This window comes from Gavia stellata, chromosome 2, assembly GCF_030936135.1.
Source record: "Gavia stellata isolate bGavSte3 chromosome 2, bGavSte3.hap2, whole genome shotgun sequence".
Classification (NCBI taxonomy): Eukaryota; Metazoa; Chordata; class Aves; order Gaviiformes; family Gaviidae; genus Gavia; species Gavia stellata.
The window spans coordinates 90152113-90171524 of NC_082595.1; the positions used below are offsets into that span (position 1 = coordinate 90152113).

General features: G+C 38.7%; 1 protein-coding gene across 1 annotated transcript in view; it reads right to left on the reverse strand.

The window, feature by feature from the left end:
• The window catches only part of DLGAP2 (DLG associated protein 2), a 318216-nt gene that overhangs the window by 43133 nt on the left and 255671 nt on the right, over window positions 1-19412 (reverse strand). Inside the window, exons 7-8 of the mRNA XM_059829808.1 lie at window positions 12001-12148; window positions 8166-8385 (exon numbers count right to left, since the gene is read on the reverse strand). Of these exons, the coding sequence (XP_059685791.1) occupies window positions 8166-8385; window positions 12001-12148 (368 nt within the window). The remainder of the gene's footprint in view (window positions 1-8165; window positions 8386-12000; window positions 12149-19412) is intronic.

A 19412-nucleotide genomic window follows, 5' to 3' on the forward strand; every position in this document is an offset into this window, starting at 1 on the left:
AAAACGTACTTGCCATGAGGCAGGTGAAATGCGGCAGAATGAGGCGAAAGCACCTGAACTTGCCTCCCTAAATGCCTGATAATACATTTTTGAAAATAACTTTACTATCCAATATACATTCTAGAAGTGGAAGGGTCCCTATGGAAGCAAGACCTGACCTGCCATAAAGGAGTTTATTGTAATTTTGAAGTGCAGCTCTCTTTCTTCACACATACCCTCTATCAGCCTCTGTGCCTTTGCTAGGACCCACATGGAATTCCCCTGTGGCTGCACACACAGATTTTTGGAAGAATTATTTTTATTGTAAAGAAGCTAGAGCAGAACACAGCTCACACCCCTCTTGTACTGAAAGCATAACAAAGCTAAGGGACAGTTTGTCAGCAAGCAAAATTGAGTCAACTTTAAGAGATTTATGCTTAGTTACATTAACTGATGGACTGAGGCCCTGATGGATGAAATATTACATGTGAGCTAGTAAAAATTAGTGTCAAAACACGATCAAAATGATATCTGTATACCCAGCATAGCAAGCATTGTAGTTCCAGTGCACATATCATTATCGCTGCTGACATACATGCTTTCAACAAAAACCAGGACTGAATGCATGCAGAGCTTCTGAGAAGACTCCTTAGAGGGTTTTTTCATTCATGGAGGAACACAGAAGGAGAAACACTGGCAGGAGAGAGGTCCTGCCTTCTGTTTTGCTACAAGTATAAGGAAGCACGATGAACTGCTGCTTTCAGGCTCACCTGCCCTGCGAGCTTCCCCCAGCTGCACAGACACACCTGAGGACAAAACCCTCTGACACCCTCATGCTAAATAGCTGGGCTGAGATTTACCTCTGCCACTGTTAGCTTCTATCATGTCAGAAAGGCTTCAAACACCTGAGCAACAGATCGCCTTCCTTGCATGTTTTTTTTTTTTCTTTCTTATACTTTTTTTTTCCCCCACATATAATAGCATACAGAAAATGAAGCTGAGAAAACTCTGTGAAAACTGATCCCACAGAACAGCTTTGAAACCAAGTTCTACCAGGGAAGGGAGCAAGGGTGTCCTTTTTAATAAAAAAAGAACCAGCTGTCTGGCAAATCTAATAGCTTACGGAGGAATTATGTCAAGCACAGAACAGCAGAAACAAGGGAGAAACACTCATTACACATTTTTTTAACTGTAGATGGAAGGCAGCAGCTTCATTTTTTATCTTTGCCTTTGCAGATTGTCTGTACCAAGGAGAATGAAAATTATGAAAAGCTCCTGATTACTGCTCCGGCTGTTTTCCTGCCTCATCAGCCCGAATAGGCCAGGCGGCCCGGCAGCCCCGATTAGCACAGCCTTCCTCCATCTCAGGGAATCCCAGAGTTATGAACAGTTGCAATGGCCCCTTGGCCATCCGCTGTTGAAATCCTCAAACCAAAAAGCTTGTGTCACCATCTCAGTGACTCCCTGGGCCACTTCCACCATTGTAGAGCTGCTATTAAACAGCAGTGTCAGCATAGCAGCAGAACTTCAATATATTTAAAAGAATTAAAGACTAATTATTCCCCCCAGATATACCCAGAGCAATGAAAATGATGTGTGCAAATGACGTGTGCAAAATATCCAAGTCTAGAACTGGGCTTGTGGTTTGTTAGTGTAAGATTTATTCTCACAGTATAGGCACACAAGTTGGCATAGCATCAAAGTGTTAACTCAGGATCCCCAAGTGCTCCCACAGATATATGGTATGTTTCCTGCAGAGAATGAGAGTGCCAGATAATTCCATGGAGCCCCAACAGTCATTAAACAAGGTCAATAGGCAAATTATAATTGAGAAAACAGCCTTCTATATCTTATTTGGACTTGAGGTTTTGTGGTTTTAGACATACCTGTTGTGGATACCACTGCTAGCTATTACTTAGCAATGGATACCAGTAAAAACCTCTAAGGCTCAGCATTTGTTTCTACAGAGAGAACAGAAATTATGGATATGTTACTTCATGTATATGTTTTCCCCCATTTGGCTGGGTTTTCCTAGCCATAGTGCATTGGATTAAGAAGCAGCCACCTGGATGAAGTATTTCATTCTTGAGAAAATGAAAGAAAATCACACATTTATTGATCATAAAACATTTTTCTTTTAGGAACTGAAAAGCGTTTTTTTCCAATTTTTATATTTATATATATTTATAAAATCCCCTCTAAGCCTTCCCTTCTCCAGACTGAACAGTCCCAGATCTTTTACCCTTTCCTCATGGGAGAGATGCTCGAGACCCTTTGTTGTCTCAGTGACCCTTCACCGAACTCCACTAGCTCCATATGCAGTAGCACCACGACTTAAACTTTTGCCTGCCCTTGGTATCCTCATATCTTAAAAAAAAACCCTGAAAAGAGTAACTACTGTCATTAGTGTTCAGACAGCAACCAGAGAATCAGTCCTTTTGTGGTCTGCAGGAGTAGCTGTGCTATGGAACAGTACAACTTCCTGATGAAATATCGTATTCTCACGCCTTTATGATTGTAGGTATATGACCATGCAATGTATTTACTGGCAATGAGAGTCTTGTGGCTGAATATCAAACATGTGCTTTAAAAATTCACCCTACATAGCCCCTTATTTCAAAAATGGAAAGCTGAAAATAGCTTTAAGTTAGGAGAAAGGAAACCTGCAATTCCTCAGGCATTCTGAGTAATCATATGAGCTGTAATTGAAAACTCCCTCATGCAATGTGTCCTTGTTTGAATTAATTGGTTTTGGAATTAGTGCTCAATAGTTCAGTAAATGTGGAATTCTCTGAAGTTTACTTGTTGCCAAGTGGAGTCCTACTGGCTGAGAAAAGTAAAATGGACAAAAGACAGTTCCCTACTTCTCATCTTTTTCAGCGGACTCTTTAGTAAGCACGAGTTTAGTAGAGCTACCTACTATGAATTAGATAAAAGGAGATGCATATACTACTGATCTGACAGGTTTGCATTATGCTATGTTTTCTAGACAAATGAAGTCATTGTAATGCCGTGTACTGGCCACTTAAGGCTAGTAACTACATCCCCTGAAATCAGCAGTGCTTCATGCTAAGTTTCTCTCAAGATCAGCTGGAAATCCCTGAAGTGAGAGAAGTGATCTTGGACTGACCCTTAACATGGGACAGAAATCCAGGATGCCTTTATGTACTGTGACCCAATCCCCATTGTGCTGCAGTCCATAGCTAGGTGGATTTTTTTTGTCATTAATCCATTCATTAAAAAATACAGTTGTAGCCAAATAACTTGGGTTAGAAGAAAATGTGAAGCAGTTATAAGAAACTGAAGATGATGTTCCCTTTTATTCATCAGCCTAAAAGCTGAAGAACTTCATTGAGGCCACTCAGTCAGTGCTTGTTGCTGGGGAAAGATTTTGTACCTCTGACTGGAGTGCTTCAGTTCCTCCCTATTGGATATTTAGTCTTTTCTGTTTTAGCTGTTTCAATTTGTATACAAAAGCAATATTCACTGAGCAGATATCCCACCTGATGGATGAGTGTCCTGAGCAGGGGGCTAGAGCGTCAGTGTCTCTCTCAATAAAGGTGAAAGCGTTTTATACAATGTACAATAATGCCACTAAGAGAAACTGAGTGTGCCCCCCCACATCTGAACACATGATAATCTGGTGTTCAGGATATCCTGGATGGCCAAAGGTGCAAATAACAAATTACTCTCTGTCTCAGAGAAGGGATTTTAACACATTCTTCTGCTTCACAGCAGACCATCCTGACCGATACCTCCAGTATGATTGCAACTCAGTGAGTGTTTCTGCATTCACGGTAAAAGCAAACAAGATAAGCAGGAAAAACTGCGAAACATTCTGAAATATTCTATAACATATGGAGTAAGTCACATACAGGACTCTCTCTACATATAGGACATGTAACAAAAATAAATTGACCTTCTCAGGCAAAGGGGAAACAACCAGAGACCAGTTAAGATCTTCCAGACCTCCTGGTTGGTTATGTTTTCCTAGAACAATCCAGTGTTGTACCAGGGTGTGCTGGTTTTGGCTGGGGTAGAGTTAGTTTTCTTCATAGTACCTAGTATGGGGCTATGTTTTGGATTTGTGCTGGAAACAGTGTTGATAACACAGGGATGTTTTCATTATTGCTGAGCAGTGCTTACACAGAGTCAAGGCCTTTTCTGCTCCTCACACCGCCCCACCAGCGAGTAGGCTGGGGGTGCACAAGCAGTTGGGAGGGGACACAGCCGGGACAGCCGACCCCAACTGACCAAAGGGATATTCCATACCATATGATGTCATGCTCAGCATGTAAAGCTGGGGGAAGAAGGAAGGAAGGGACATTCGGAGAGATGGCATTTGTCTTCCCAAGTAACCATTATGTGTGATGGAGCCCTGCTTTCCTGGAGATGGCTGAACACCTCCCTGCTGATGTGAAGTAGTGAATGATTCCTTGCTTTGCTTTGCTTGCCTGCGCAGCTTTTGCTCTACCTATTAAACTGTCTTTATCTCAACCCACGAGTTTTCTTACTTCTACTCTTCCGATTCTCTCCCCCATCCCACCTGGGGGGGAGTGAGTGAGCGGCTGTGTGGTGCTTGGTTGCCGGCTGGGACTAAACCGTGACACAGGGTATTTGAATTACTTTTCAGTAAGACAGCCCAGGTATTGCAGGTGGGATAACGTGTTACTGCGGCACTGCTCCCAGCCCAGCGTGCTGTTTCCCAACAGGACTATACAGCCAGGGCCCACTGTGCACTGAGCTGGTGGTGACACGGCTCCGGTACCTCAGGTAGCTTGCGTACCTTCCCGCGGCACTCTGCTACACCAGCCAGACATTACCAGGAAGGAGCTTTCCAAACTGACAGCATAGTGTATATACATGTAGATATTCTTAGGCAATAGGGAATTGAGCTGGTACTACCTGGAAAAGTGACCCAGATTTTATGCACTCTTTCTGAAAAGTGAAGCATTGCTTGCAAGAGTAGCAAAGATGTAAGGCAGTAGTAGTTAGGATGACTACTGTACTCTGTGACTTCCCATTCAGGAAATTACATGTTGTCTGTGATGGAGGGACAAGGTGGGAGGCAGCAGCAGCTGGAGCTGTATCTTCTCAGCTGCGCATCTGACAGCTGCAACTGGATACAGTTCAGAGACAGAAAGCATACGCTGTCTTCAGGGTTTCTAACATGAAGCATTTTTTTACTGAGTTCATTATCTCTTTACAAAATGAAACAGGATGGCTAAAAATGCCCTAACCACAATGAAATACGAGTCTTAGCAGGGGTCACACAGAGTCCAGGTCTAGCTTACAGTGTGCCAGTGACGCTGGCTGCCTCCTCTGCATTGTCACTTGTCTCATTCATTTACACCTAGGGCAGCAGGTAGCACCTTATGTCTTGTCTCTTTAGAGTCTCCATCAGAGGTGGAAAAGCTTGATTCCACAAATAATTAAACTACATGGGTCCATGCAAAAGTTATGTGTTCATTAGTACCATAGATATTCTCAATAAACCATCTGGCTTTCTCTGTAAAGTTGTATACAGTTAAGAAGAGGTAGTTACTGGTAGTTCTTTTTCCATCTATTAGAAAACCCTGTTAACAGAGTACATTAATAATGTCCCACATCATAATATTAATTATAGTTGCAAACTTTCTATCTTCTGAAAGCTGTTAATGCATCTAAGAACATTTTAGGAAACTGCATGCTATAAATATATATACCATACTTTTGTAATTGAATTCATAGATCAAGTATTATATTTTTTATTTTAGACTTACATTTTTAGTTACATGAGTTAATTTTTAGCAAAGCCTGTGTGTTATGATTTAATTGCTTTACAACACCGATAAGAGGCAGTTATGACCTATATCACTAAAATATCAAGTAATAATTAAATTGCAATGCCTGTTAATTTTCTAAGAAATTGCTTTAGTTTCTTTGCCAAGAAGAATTTGTTACATCAGAAGCAAAAAAGGAATTAATGATGTAATGTAATTTTCCTAAGAATTTGAAAGACTGAATTGAACTGAAGGCTGATGTGAAACTTCGACCTTTTTGACATTTATTTGAGTGAAGCCTGTATAAATGTCAAATATCTGCCAACACCATTTTCACATTTCAGGCAACTGCTTCTTTTACAATTTTCATAAAGGGCTGGAGAAGTAAGATTATTTTTTTTGAATTACAGTAATGATAGGAAATGACGCATCTCTCTCCAAAGTGACAGGGGCTGAAGAGAGAAATATGGAAGAGTTACCCCTAGGGTTTTAAAATCAAGAACTTATTTGGCAACTGAAATTTTCAATTACTAATAATCCTTACTCTTCTTGTAAATCAGATAAATATTTCTAATTTGAATATTTATCTTACATAGAAGCTGAGGACAAACTTGCTCAGTGGTACAGAGATAGTATTTTGAACACAGAACCACACTCAGAACTGTATACAGTCTATAGGCTTGGAAACAGGCTTTGGCTCAGGAAAACACCTCACATCATCCTTTTTCTCCACAATGTCAATATCACCTCACCACAACAAAGCAGAAACATTATATATATGGGCAAGAAAATCTATCTGACAAATCATTTCCGAGATGAGGGAGAAGCCATGTGTGAAACGAAGGTTAAAGTTTTCAAAACCACATTATTTAACCAGCAGACTGCTAATCAATGCAAAACATTTTTCATAAGTATGAAAACACTGGGATACAAACATATTTACTGCCTAATCTGATAATTTTCCCAAACATATTCTATTATTCAGCTTTGTTGCTCTAGAGAAAATAAAATAAATTCCTTTTAGTGAAAATTTTGGGCTTCTCCAGCGTACAAATTCAAGACAGCTTAGGCTAAAACCAATCAGCTTGGTAACCAAAGTAATTCTGAAAGTGTTCCAATTCAGTACCTCGAGTCAGACACTAAAATAGATATTTAGTTGTGTCTTTTCCCATGGAAGGTTTCTTCATAATAATCACACAGTACTATATGACAAAGATGAAAATTAGTCTCTAGGGTAGCAATACAATCTCATTTCATATCATGATAGCATCTCTATTAAACAAAGGACAGAAACATCCCTAGAGGTGGCACTGTAAGCCTCAACTTCTGGTTTTACACAAAGTTACATATAGCAATTAAAATACTATGCTTAAGATAAAATAACATTTTATGCTACTTCTGGAATGCAAATTTATGTTATTCAATCTCAGCTTACTTCCTTTCTAAGCTCCCACTGTTCTGTTATACAACAGATGTGTCAAGCAAATAATTTAAAAAGTATTTTTGCATGATATATTTTGAGCTCTATTTTTACCTTTTGTAGATGGGTAGCCTGCACTGCAATTTAATAGTATGTGGCAAGGACAATATCATAATTAGGAACTGACATTAACATATTTGGAAACATAAAAGTGAATTTGGATCATTTAACAAAGTATACGTATTTGTTATAGATTTCATTTTAATCATTTAACTGCTATCTGTGCAATCTTTTCTCTACCAATACTAAATGCTGATATTCTAAAATGAATAAAGCTATAAACTTTGCTAAGCAACTAGTAAGAGAAAAGAGTTTCCATAAGAATGTTAAAAGATCCTAAAAGTGAATGGTATAACAATGAATGCTAATGGTTACTGATGAGTAATAGAGGATGTGTGAAGTTTGCCATAATGTTTATGATTCAGTGTATTGGTATAACTGGTTGTTCCTTTTCTAAAAGTAAGTAATTAATTCCCTGTTAAGTTAATTGCCTGTAATTGTTTAGACCAAATATTTAAAATCTTGCTTCTCTTTTTCTTTTGGTACTTTAATGACCTAAATGAAAATCAGTGCAACTGAACTAATTTAGAAGATCAATTCTTTGATAGATAAAAATACCTAAATGTCTAACAATATCTAAATGATACCATTCACACTTGCATTTTTATATTTGCACCTGGATAACTGTATGTATGGGAAATGGAGGTCAAATTAAGGCTATGCTGAAGTCCAGGTCCATTATATTATGCTCACAGGATTCTCCTCAGAAGGCGCTTATTCCAAGTTGTAGTCACAATGGTACAGCATTACAAACCTAAGAATACTGGTATCAAATATTATCACTACACAGAAAAATTGTTCCCAGTGTCAAACATCCTTTTACAAAACAAGATGACATATTTTTACATGCAGAACAGTGAAAGGGTCATAGTAGATTTGCTTACCTGTGGTTGACCTGATAGTTGAGGTGATGTTGGAAGATGCCATCGCAGGTATACATTCATCATCTTGGGAATAGCCTGCCTGAATGGCACGCAAGTAACTGTGGCTTCTTGTTCGGAAACATCCAGGGAGGTCAAGGGCATCCATTGCCTGAGCTTCAACTTCACTAAACACTGATTCACACACCGATTCAAATTGCCCATTAACCTCTGCTTCACTCATCTGAATAAACAACAACAATGCATTTGATTTTTGACTTGCTTTTTTGTGATCATCACGGCCTCAACATCTCAAATGGACACCTGTACATTGATGAAGAACTGTTTTAGCAAATAGTTAAAATGTAGTAATCCCTTCTGATCACATTCACATTTTTTTAACTTACATCAGCTGTTTATATGTGTATAGTAAGTACATCATACATGCCATACAATTAATTTTACATTTAATAGCTTTTGGCATATTCAGAGGATTGTAAATACATGATTTAATGGTAACCAACAAGATCACTCTGTGCTGATAGAAATCCATGTTCTGCCAGGACAGGAGAACAGAAATCAGCTATAATAATATTAGCCCTCAAAAGGTGAGGGTGGGTTGCCTGGGCTCCTCACTTATCAGCAAAGTTACTACTCATGTGGACATTTAGCCTGTGTGGCAGGTTGTTCTCTTCCCCTGACTATAAAGGGGCTCAAGGAAGTATCTCATACTTGAAGATGTGTAAGTGCAGAGGAGGTAATGCTTCTGAAAGGTTTGAGAAATATTGCATCTAGAGTCGTGTCCAGTGAAGCATGTGAAAGAATAACCATTGTCTGAAATAGAGTGAAAAGTGGTCAAATGAGAAAGTAGTGCTTGGACCACCTTTAGCTGAGAAGGGCCCTAAACCAAGCTCATTCTCTGGTTATCTGGGTTAGCCATTCAACGCTGTGGAAAAACGAGATGCAGCTGCTACTGCTGCCTTTTCTTCAGCAGCATTATTTTAAGTCTGCTACTTCTGCCACCAGGTGTGCTGAGGAACCCTGTCTGTCAGAGCACCCTAGATGTGCCTACCTGCATCACCCACCCTAGATGTGCCTACCTACCAGGCTGGGTACCTACCCACCCTCGAGCTCCCCACAGGGCTTGGGCAGGAGCCAGCATCTACCTGCTGTCCCGATCCTGCAGGTTGGGCATGATGCAAAACTGTACAATTTTAGGTGGCCTTCATGATAAACAGGGTTTAGGCAGGCTGGCCAGGCTTAGGGAACCTCTCGGTAGGGAACTGTGTATTGCAGTTTGAAATTCTACCTAGATAATTTTTAACAGGTTTTCTGAAGTCAGCCCTAACTACCTGTAAATGTACCTGAATAATTCAAAATTATGTTTATCTAAAATCACATAGGAAGTTAACACTGGACAGACAAACGTATGACCTCCTGATATGTCCTCCTGATAATAATTTTTTTAAAAAGAGAGGGCTACAAATCAAAATCAGTATAAATACCAAGTTAAATTCGTAGCATCACTAAACAGCATATCCAGCTGATACTACTTTTTCTATATGGCTACTAAGTGCATTTTTCATTATTCCTGTTCCTGGTACGTTATTCATTATGGAAACAGAGTGAGTGCAAATGTTTCAAATGCTTTAGGATTTTGATTAACTAAATGGAAATTTCATACGGAACTTCTGATGATAATGAATAACCAATATTTTAATTTAATGTAAGACATTTTGGCTACTAAATCTCTTCTGAAAGGAATTACATTACCCTTCATAAAATTTGCTTCTAATAAAGTTAAGTAGACTAATGCAATCTCAAAAAGATTAAAAAAAAAAATCTTACTCTGAAATATTTTGCATACATTATTGATCAGGAAATTTATGGTAATGTAGTCCATAAACACTTTAAGTCCTAACCACTTCTTTCAAACTAAGGTCATTGAAAACAGAAAAATAAAAGTTTTAAAACTTAAATTAAAAATATAAACCATGGAATTCAGCATCTTTCTTGACTCTGCCTTTGGTCAAGAGTGAAAAAGGAAGAATCTCACAAAAAAAGGCATTAAAAATACCACAAAACATACAAAGTGCTGTTATGTAGGTGGGACAAGAAGATGATGGTGTCATGGAAAAAGAATAGGAAACAGAAAAAGTTCAGGACTTGTTATTTTAATACATTTACTTTGTGTAGTATCTATTAAATGCATTTGTTACTGGTCTGGAAACAGCTGGAGTGTGAGGTAGGAAGCATGTGGTTGACATAAAGTTGCTCAGGTCAGTGAAAACTGAAAAAGAAAGTAAGGAACTATATCCAGCAAGTTTAGTTAATCATCTGGCCAACTGAGCAATCTACCTGCAAATCAAATCTATTGTGGACATCTTTCCAGGTAATGCACGTTGGAATGAAGAATTTTAACCGCTGCTGAAACCAATTAGTCATTATGGACAGTTCAGTGAACATGTCCATGCACAGACATGGAAAGAGGCAGAAGATATAAGAATAGTTCTATATAATAGCATTGTTAGGTGACAGCCAACAGCACTTGCTTTGAATGCAGGATCTAATTCTTGTGAAACTTTCACAAACCCAGAGTGTAATAAAAATAGAAAATAACCAAACCAGGGTGATGAAAACCAAAGCATGAAAATGATGAGGACAGGTTTCACAAGGGAGCTGTGAAAAATAATTAAAGCTTTGGAAAATGACTGACTGTCTGTTTCTAATTCTGATGTGTGCTATACAAAATTATACTTAGGTCTATCCCACATAAATTAAGGAATTTGACTGAAGGGCATTAGTCAGGCAGCTAGTCCCTCCCAACTCTCTACAGTCAGTGGAGACTGACAAGCATTTTCCAGAGGGCTCTCAGCCCACTTGGGATGTGCGTTGTCCTGGAAGAAACTCTTTCACTCCATTAACTACAGAGGAAGCTTTAGTTGTTGCCTCAGTTAAAAGCCTCAAGTTAGATGAGTTGAATCCAGGCCTGAATAGCCATGCAATACAAATTGAATGTGAATGAATAAAAAATTGCTTAAAAAAGATTTATTTAACATAATCATTGTGCATAATTAGCTACTATACCCTTAGGTGCCTCACTAAATGGTCAAAGAAAAATAAAGTAACACATATCTGAGAAGAGGGCAGGGCCCACCTGTCATGAAGCACACAGGGAAGAAATGTCAGGAACAATGAACGTTAGAAACACTGGAAAATTTATGTAAAGTTTTCTGCTAAACAAAACATGCACATACTTCATAAGGCTGCTTGCACTTCAGGCCTGATTCAGATCTCACTTCAACATGAATTAGCACCAACTAACTAACTAACATAAAACCAGCAGGGTGGAAAAATGTCTCTTTTCAGAAGTCCCCATACATAGAATAATTGATGGGGCTTATTCTTTCACCCACTAGGAGTGAGGGATTGAGTTCAGAGATGAATCACTGCTGCTTTGGAGCGTAATTATTTCAATCTATATCTTAATCTGGCAACCCACATTTACTGAAATCAGAGTAGATATTTTCAGAGGATGAGTATTGTAGGACTGTGGCCCTTATGCTCAGTCTGAATCTTCTTAGCATTCAAATATTTAGTATAGACTGAAAATGAAAATACCAGTATTTATATTTTTAATGAAAAATAAACGGAAAATACTATGCGTGACTGTGTGCTTCTAGCATTCAGTATTTTTCTTGAAATTTTGAACAAGGGTTACATTCCTTAGAACTGAATTACTTTAACAATTCACATCCTCAGTTTGATATTAATTAAAAAAAACCTAAAACCACCCCCTAGTAACAACTCTTGCATCTGTGATTAACCTATAAGAAAAGTTATAACAAGAATTTCCCACCTGACTAACACAGCTGGCCTGACTGAGCGTGCTCACTGCTCTCATATAGCTCTGATTCCTTGAGCGAAACTTTGGGGAATTGTAGTTTGCAGAGGGATCCAGGTTGTGACCCCCAGGCACGTCACTTGCAGTTTGAAGGTAGCTCTGACTACAAAGGAAAGAGGAAGAAAAAAAGGAAAGGGTGTAAAACTACAGGTGGAATCAATTAGGACACTAAAGACAGTAATTTGTATGAGACTCACAAATCCATTCCCCAGGGTCAAAATCTCTCTCTCTATAAAGCATCATAGATCTGCTGTAGTCAAATGCCTGAGCACAAGCAGAGAATCTGTCTGCAGTTCTGCTACCTAGATGATATGAAATTTTAAGTCTTTGCTGTATTTAAACATCATCAATCCTCCTGGCTATTAGTGTTGAACTGTACTAAAAGAGAATGTCTAGGTCAACAGGAACAAGAACCAGAGCTAAAGCATAAAGCAAAGTAACGAAAAATTTTTTTTTCATAGATAAAATCTGTTACTTGTCATCTGTTTTTCATCAAGGTGTTAGGCATCAAGAGACCTTTTGTCTTCAAAGGATTGATACATTTTTACAAAAGACAAAAATATCCCATGCTTAGCTACAAAAAATGGATTAATAAGGTACTCAGAGCAACTGCATGAAGCTCTAGAAATGCTTTTCTTACAACACATCTCCCAGTTTGGAAGACTGGGACACTAACACCACACTGAGCCCCGTTCAGTATGCTTTCACTACAAGGGTATGTTAGTCTTCATGTTTTATGTCAAATATATTTTTTACCTATCATTCCAGGAAAATAAGCCTAAGAGAAGAACTTTGCTTTGAATACAAAATTTAAAAAAAAATGAAAGTTGTGAACAAGGTTTACCAGAGTTCTCAGAACCTCTGAAAAATCAGATTTTAGGAGCCATGTGACACTCGTACCTAAACAACAGTGCACAAATTAATTCACGATTCAGAAAATGTTGCATTTCATGTGGTAAAGAGGCATTTTTTATATTTATTCCTTAAAGGTAGCTTTAACAAAAACACAGTTTCTGGAAACAACAGATTTGTGGCAGTTGAATGTCTATCAGCATTGGCAATAAAGCTATTTGACGCTGAGCTGGCAGAGTTACTCAGTGCAGCCGTGGCTGTGACATGTGCCTGGGCTGTCAGGAATTTCCCCGTGAAAGGGAAAGCTCCCTCTCTGGAAGGATCAGACCACTCAGTGAATGAGAAAGCCACAGGTTCAACTTCTGATCCACAATGAGGCACAAACCAGGACCTTGTTTCTTAGACCATACTTATCAAACATTGAGCATGACCATAGGCCGGTGCTTGAGGAAGGACTCAGCCTTCCTCACTAAGTGGACACAACCTGAGTTTGGGCTGGAAGCAGTCCCTGAGGAGCGCTCAGGGAGGAATCTCAGACCCTTTACCATGGCTCTGACTACAGTAGAAAATAGTGTTAAGCTCCAACTCCATGTATGGCCATGTCCTTTGTTGTCAGACATGTGAGACAGCCCACTGTCCCTCACATCACCAGCTGCAAGAGCCGATGGGATTTATAGACACCCCCCCGACCTTATACTTGGGAGATCTGTTCTCAAGCACTTTCATGTGTTTTCCCTGGCTTGGCCATCTCAGGGTCAACATAGACATAGCCTTGCTTCCTCAGTGCATCTTCTGATGGCTGGGCTATCTACTTCTCTAAGATGGGCTGCCTTCTTCAAAAAAGGACAGGTTTTGTATTAATCTTGGTGCAAGGCAGGCATGGTTTTTTTAACTCTTAAGAAATTTCCCAGGAGGACAAACAATTTTTCTTCCTGTCTTTATTCAGTGCCTTCTATGGAATACAAATGCCTTGTATGGAATACAACCTCAAGACAGAGGTAAACTATGTAGAAACTATGCTATAACTGCTAAAACCAAAACAAAAATGTATGAGATTGATGCAGGCATGTGATCAGAGGTTAATTAAGTCATTATAGTCAAAGTGATTTGCAGATTAAGATAGCTGTCTGATCGTGGGTCTAACTTGGTTTTAGATGATGAAAACAAGAACTGTATCAGCATTTTTTTGTTCCCATAGGTATGAAGACAAATATAATAGATTAGGCAAAGTGGTGTAGAGCCTCCCATCTGTCTGTAATTGCTGGTTGTAATTAAACCTTCTTTCCTCTATTGGAAGCGGGCTGATGACTGTCACCTGCTTTGTGTCATTCTGATCCTCTGCATATGCTTTACTAAATCTGCCTGGTGTTGTTAATTTAGTATTTTTCAAAACAGTTAGATGAGACCCCTCTGGACCTTCTGCTTGTCATCAGGTGGTAAAATCTGGGATTCTGAGTTCAGAAGCAGTTTGTGAAATAAACATTTGAGGTTTCTTCATTAAAACATGGGCCACATTAAGAAAAGATAGAGGCAATAGAATTCAATTATAAATTATTAATTATTTTATAAACTACATAAAAATTAATTAATTTAAACTGCCTCCTAATAACTGTCTCCTTTGCTAAGTAATGCTCAACAACCTAGTATTTCATTATCCTTGTGAGGTATTGCTATCACTAAATACAATCAACAATTTCTACAGTAATAATTTACTAGAAAAGAAGCCTAGTATTCCATGGTACTGCTAACCAGCTGAGTTTTGATGGATGAGTTTGGACATCACCTGATAGTTAAATAATTTTTCATTTATCAGAGGAGGGCAATTGATTCATAGAGCTGTAGCAAAATAAAAGAAAAATTACATAGATTAGGCTGTAAAAGCAATTTCACATCATTTGATTAATACTTCGAAATTTTCCTGATAAAAAGAAAGATTAGTTTTCATTTCTAAGATAAACACTCAAAGTTATCTTCTAGGATAAAAGTCTCAATGCATGGTAAAAATTGTGATCTTGCTATAAACATGATCCAGACCCAAAACGACATAGACCCAAAAGTTACATCAGGAAGTTGCTCTCAAATGTCATTATCAAGGAACTTTCATGCTTCTCAACAAAGCTACAAAGTACACACCAAATGTGGCATTGGTAAATGCTGGCTTTTTAATGACATCCACCCCATCTATAAGCTTAGGAACAAAATTCTTGACCTTCATTTCCAAAAACCACAGCTCTATCACTTTGATAAAAGAAAATAATTGTCTTTTATGCTCTGTAGTAAATGATCTGATATCTCAGCTGATCACTGAATAAGGGCAAGACAAGCATGAGCACATGAGATGGTTTGTCAGTTCATCTCCAGGACCACACACAAATACACACATTAACATCAAAGAGGTGACTGTAAAGTTCGGTACTATGGAAAAGGAGGAAGAGGATGAGACTACAAGGAAAAATTAAATTGGTATGTCAGTCCTCTTCCCATTTGCTTTTCCAAACAAAGAAGATGTTAGGAATGGATTCCCTTTTAAAAGCTTTTTTGCCCTCAAGGGCTGCTTTCCCCTTTCCTTTGGCTAGGGCAAGTCCAGGGCAGCTAGGAAGAGGTCTTAAATTTAATGAGAAGTATCTTAGCTGCAAGCAAGGCTCAAAGCCTAGAGAAAATTTTACGAATAAGGCAGTCCCATGTAATGACCTTGCAGCTCTTGAGAACCGCTGCTCTGAAAGCAAAGCTTTAGAATTTCCAGTGAAGACAGCTAAATTTGCAACAGCATTTTCAGTGCTCAGCAGACTGCCTGAGTGTATTCGGGGAGGACAAAATACTGTATTATGACCACATAAAGTGAACTACAGTATGGCATGCTTATCTGGGACAGTACATCTGAGAGCATATCTGATAGCATATCTGGGATACTATGTCACCCTGATATAGACTGAATGGGAAAGAGGTTAGGTTGCATATTCCAACACCAAAACGTAGATAAAGAATAAGGGAAGAGGCAGAAGTCCAAAAAAGAGTTCCTGCTTAGGAGTTCCTGCTTAGAAGTTCCTAGGAGTCTTGCATAACAGCCTCCCTTTTCTTGCATTCCTCTAGTCTGCAAAGACTCGGGCCTCTGTAGCCAAACCTCATATGCCCTCCTGCTCCTATCTGAAAGATGTCCCTTCCTCCAGCCCCAGAACTTGCATTTACCAAAACCCCCAAGTACAACTCTCCTTCATTTCTCACCAACCCAGATCCTAATCCTTACTGCTCCCTAGAATCCTCTTAGTTCCCAGCTCGCAGATGTCCTGCTCAAGATCTTCCAAAACATCATCACAGAAGGCAGCATTTGGCTACTTGTCCTACTTCGGTCCTCTGCAGATTTCAAAAGTACCCTTAACACCCATGTCTGTCAGCAGAGTCCAGTTTACCCTTGCTACTGCCATCTAATCCTACTCCCTCACTGGGGACATTGGCTTCCACAAAAGCACAAACTCTTCTCCTTCTTGTAGAAACTAACTATTCTTGCCCATGCTTCACCAAACCTGAAATTTAAGATGAGAATGGGGGAAAATAATTGCTGGAAAATACCTGTTACTTTAGCCCTACAAGCAACAAAATGTGCTAAAAAAAAAAGAAAAAAAGACAACATTTTTTACACTTTTGACTCCAGAAAACAAATTTCCTTCTGTGTTTTGCTCTGTCTTGTGGCCAACCTTAACAGGACTCAGTACAGTAAAAATGTAGTAAGAAGTTTAAGTTTACTTATATTGTAACCAAAAAGAATTAGATAACATTTGCCAAGAGATTTCAGGAGATGGAAGAGCACATCTACATCTCCTTATCTTTTCCCCACTTATGCCATTGAAACAGAACACTTATAAAACTAGAGAGCTCTTTAGAACATGTTTTAATGAAAGGAACAATCATGGAAGCTTATCCAATGCTGCAATCAAGCATTAACTAATGATAAGGGAAGGACTCTTATTTCCTCATCTTTAGCCATCTATTATTTAGACACCTATGTCCTCCTCTATTAAGTGTGTATTTTTAAAAGGAGTAAGATGCTTACTTTATAGACAGTAAATAACTAACTTTGGGGTTTTTTTCCTGCATTCCATTGTTTTATATAACTTTTGGAAAGTTTATATGACCATGGATAGTGTCTGAAGCAGCGCAAAGACTTCAGCATATAGTGCTGGGGGATTTGAGGCACTCCCGCTGCGGTCCGTACCACAGCACCTTGCACCACTCGCTTGAAGTCTATCACTTTGTGCAGCACTCAGCTCATGCTTTGTGTCACTGGGTTCAGCTGCTGATGAACACCCAGGATGTTTTGTGATGTGTTTCCTGAAGTCTCTTGTCATTGCTGTATGATGAGTATTACTGTAAGCCAGAATTACCACATGTAGTACTGTACCATGACTTATGCAACCATTGCATGTTTTGCAGAAGACAAATTTTTTTGTCATTTGATGAAAAGGTATGTATGATATTAAAACAACATGGTTTCACCTTTAGGACACTTTGAAATGCCAGATTTAGAGGCTGACATGGTTTTACAGCTTATAGCTAAGCCAGGGTCAAAACAAAACAAAGAAACCCCCTAACTTCTCCCTACAAATTCAGATTCCTGAGCAGCAGTACTTGACAGTCAAGACAAGTCTAGTGGGAACATGGGGTGTGTGAGTCCTGAGAAAGGGATCTTTGTCACACTGCCTTTTTTTTTTTTTTTTACTGTCTGTATTTTATTTTCTAGTAAGTGATTGATATCATATACTTTGTCATAAACCTAATACCTTTGCTTAAAAAAGTATGGACACGATGCCAACAATGCAGCAAATGTCGTACACTTGCCAAGGTCATTCCTTGATCTACTCACATTCAAAATAGTGATCACTCCCCAGAGTACCTGTTCTCTGTCAAATGTTCAGCCACCAGTGCACCCTGGGTCAAGAAGGTGCCATAAGTGAATGAAAATATTCCCAGGCCTCTAAAAGTTGCAGCAAGAAAGTCACCTTCTGACTCTGAATGGGTCTATCAGGTTTATTAAGGGAGCGTCAGATATAAAGAAAGTTCATTTTCCATCAAATTAATTTTTGGAATTGTAGTATTATAAAATAGTACCTTTTTATTTTCGTGATCATGACAGCATTTGTCGAAAAATCTGAGGATGAATGGGAACATTAAAGAAAGTACAATCGCCTCCATTTAAATCAGTATATGCAATTCAGAAGTATCATTCTGGGACAAAAAGATAAAATTTGTAGAAGAATTCATCTTGGGCACCTAAAAGGGAGGTGCATTAGGATTAGCAAGGTAGCATAAGTTATCAAAACCTATTTTATTGAGAGATTTGCATTTCAATGGATATTCATTTCTCTATCTGGATCTATCTTAACTGTGTCTTTGTAGGTACATGAAATAACTCATCGACCAGAATCTAATGATTAAGCTTAGCTAACAGTGACATTGTATAGCAGCTGCGAGGCATACTGTGTCTCCGTGGATCCCTGCTGAAGTCAATAGAGCTCTGCAAAGGGGCACAGATGTGCCTGCGTGCAGCCCATTGGAGAACTCAAGAGTATAGACATTAAGTCTGATTCTCCCTTTGGAATAGCACAGTTAGTCTGGTTCTTTGAAAAAACTGAAAGTACACATAAATCTGGTGGATCTATCTGTAGCGAAGAATTTCTTCTCTAATCTTTGCCACACTGGAGCTTCTCTTTGATCAGTGATAGGTATGAGAATTTGGGCCAAATTAAATTTTTAAGATGCCTATATATTTCATCATTGACATTTTTGTAAAAAGGTGCCTGAAAGGTATTGAACATTTGATTTATTACAGGAATTTGTTAGGGAAGAGGTGGAGACTGCTGTTTCTCTCCTTATGAAATGCCTACTAATCACTGGTAGGAGAGAACCTTTCTCATCAGTAAGTATTTAGGGATTTTGTACAACACAAAACAGAATAGAATGAATGGAAATAATCCGGAATAGTTAAACAGTCTGGTGGTTTAATCACTCCTTGCAAAGATACAGAGGATGCAGTCTCAATCAAGCCTGTACTCCAAATCACGCAGAATGTGCATGTAATAAAAAAAGTCTGATGTGGGAAATCTAAACTCAGAGCTATTGTTTGTAAGAGGTGACAGATGTGCACATATAGCTAATCTTAAAAGTTTTGTTCCAATATCCTGTTTTGAGCTTGCCCTGGAGAGCAGGCAGTGAACTGGTCAGCAACAACAAAACTCAGGCAGATGTTATGGTGAAAACTTAGAGGCATTTAAAGCATCATGTTCAGTAAATGGATCTGAGGATCAAAGCAGAATTCAAATATTGGATGCATTTTCCTAAATCCCTTTATTGAATTGAAATATTCACAATTTTCTTCAGGAAGCTATCTTGCTTTTTCTTCTTTTATTTGCTTCTGGTATGTATACATGTACACATGCAAAAAATCATAATTAGGCAGAACAAATGTATGCTACAGACCATCAGGACTCAGTAAAGCATCTGAGCATGAGCTTAATTTAAAC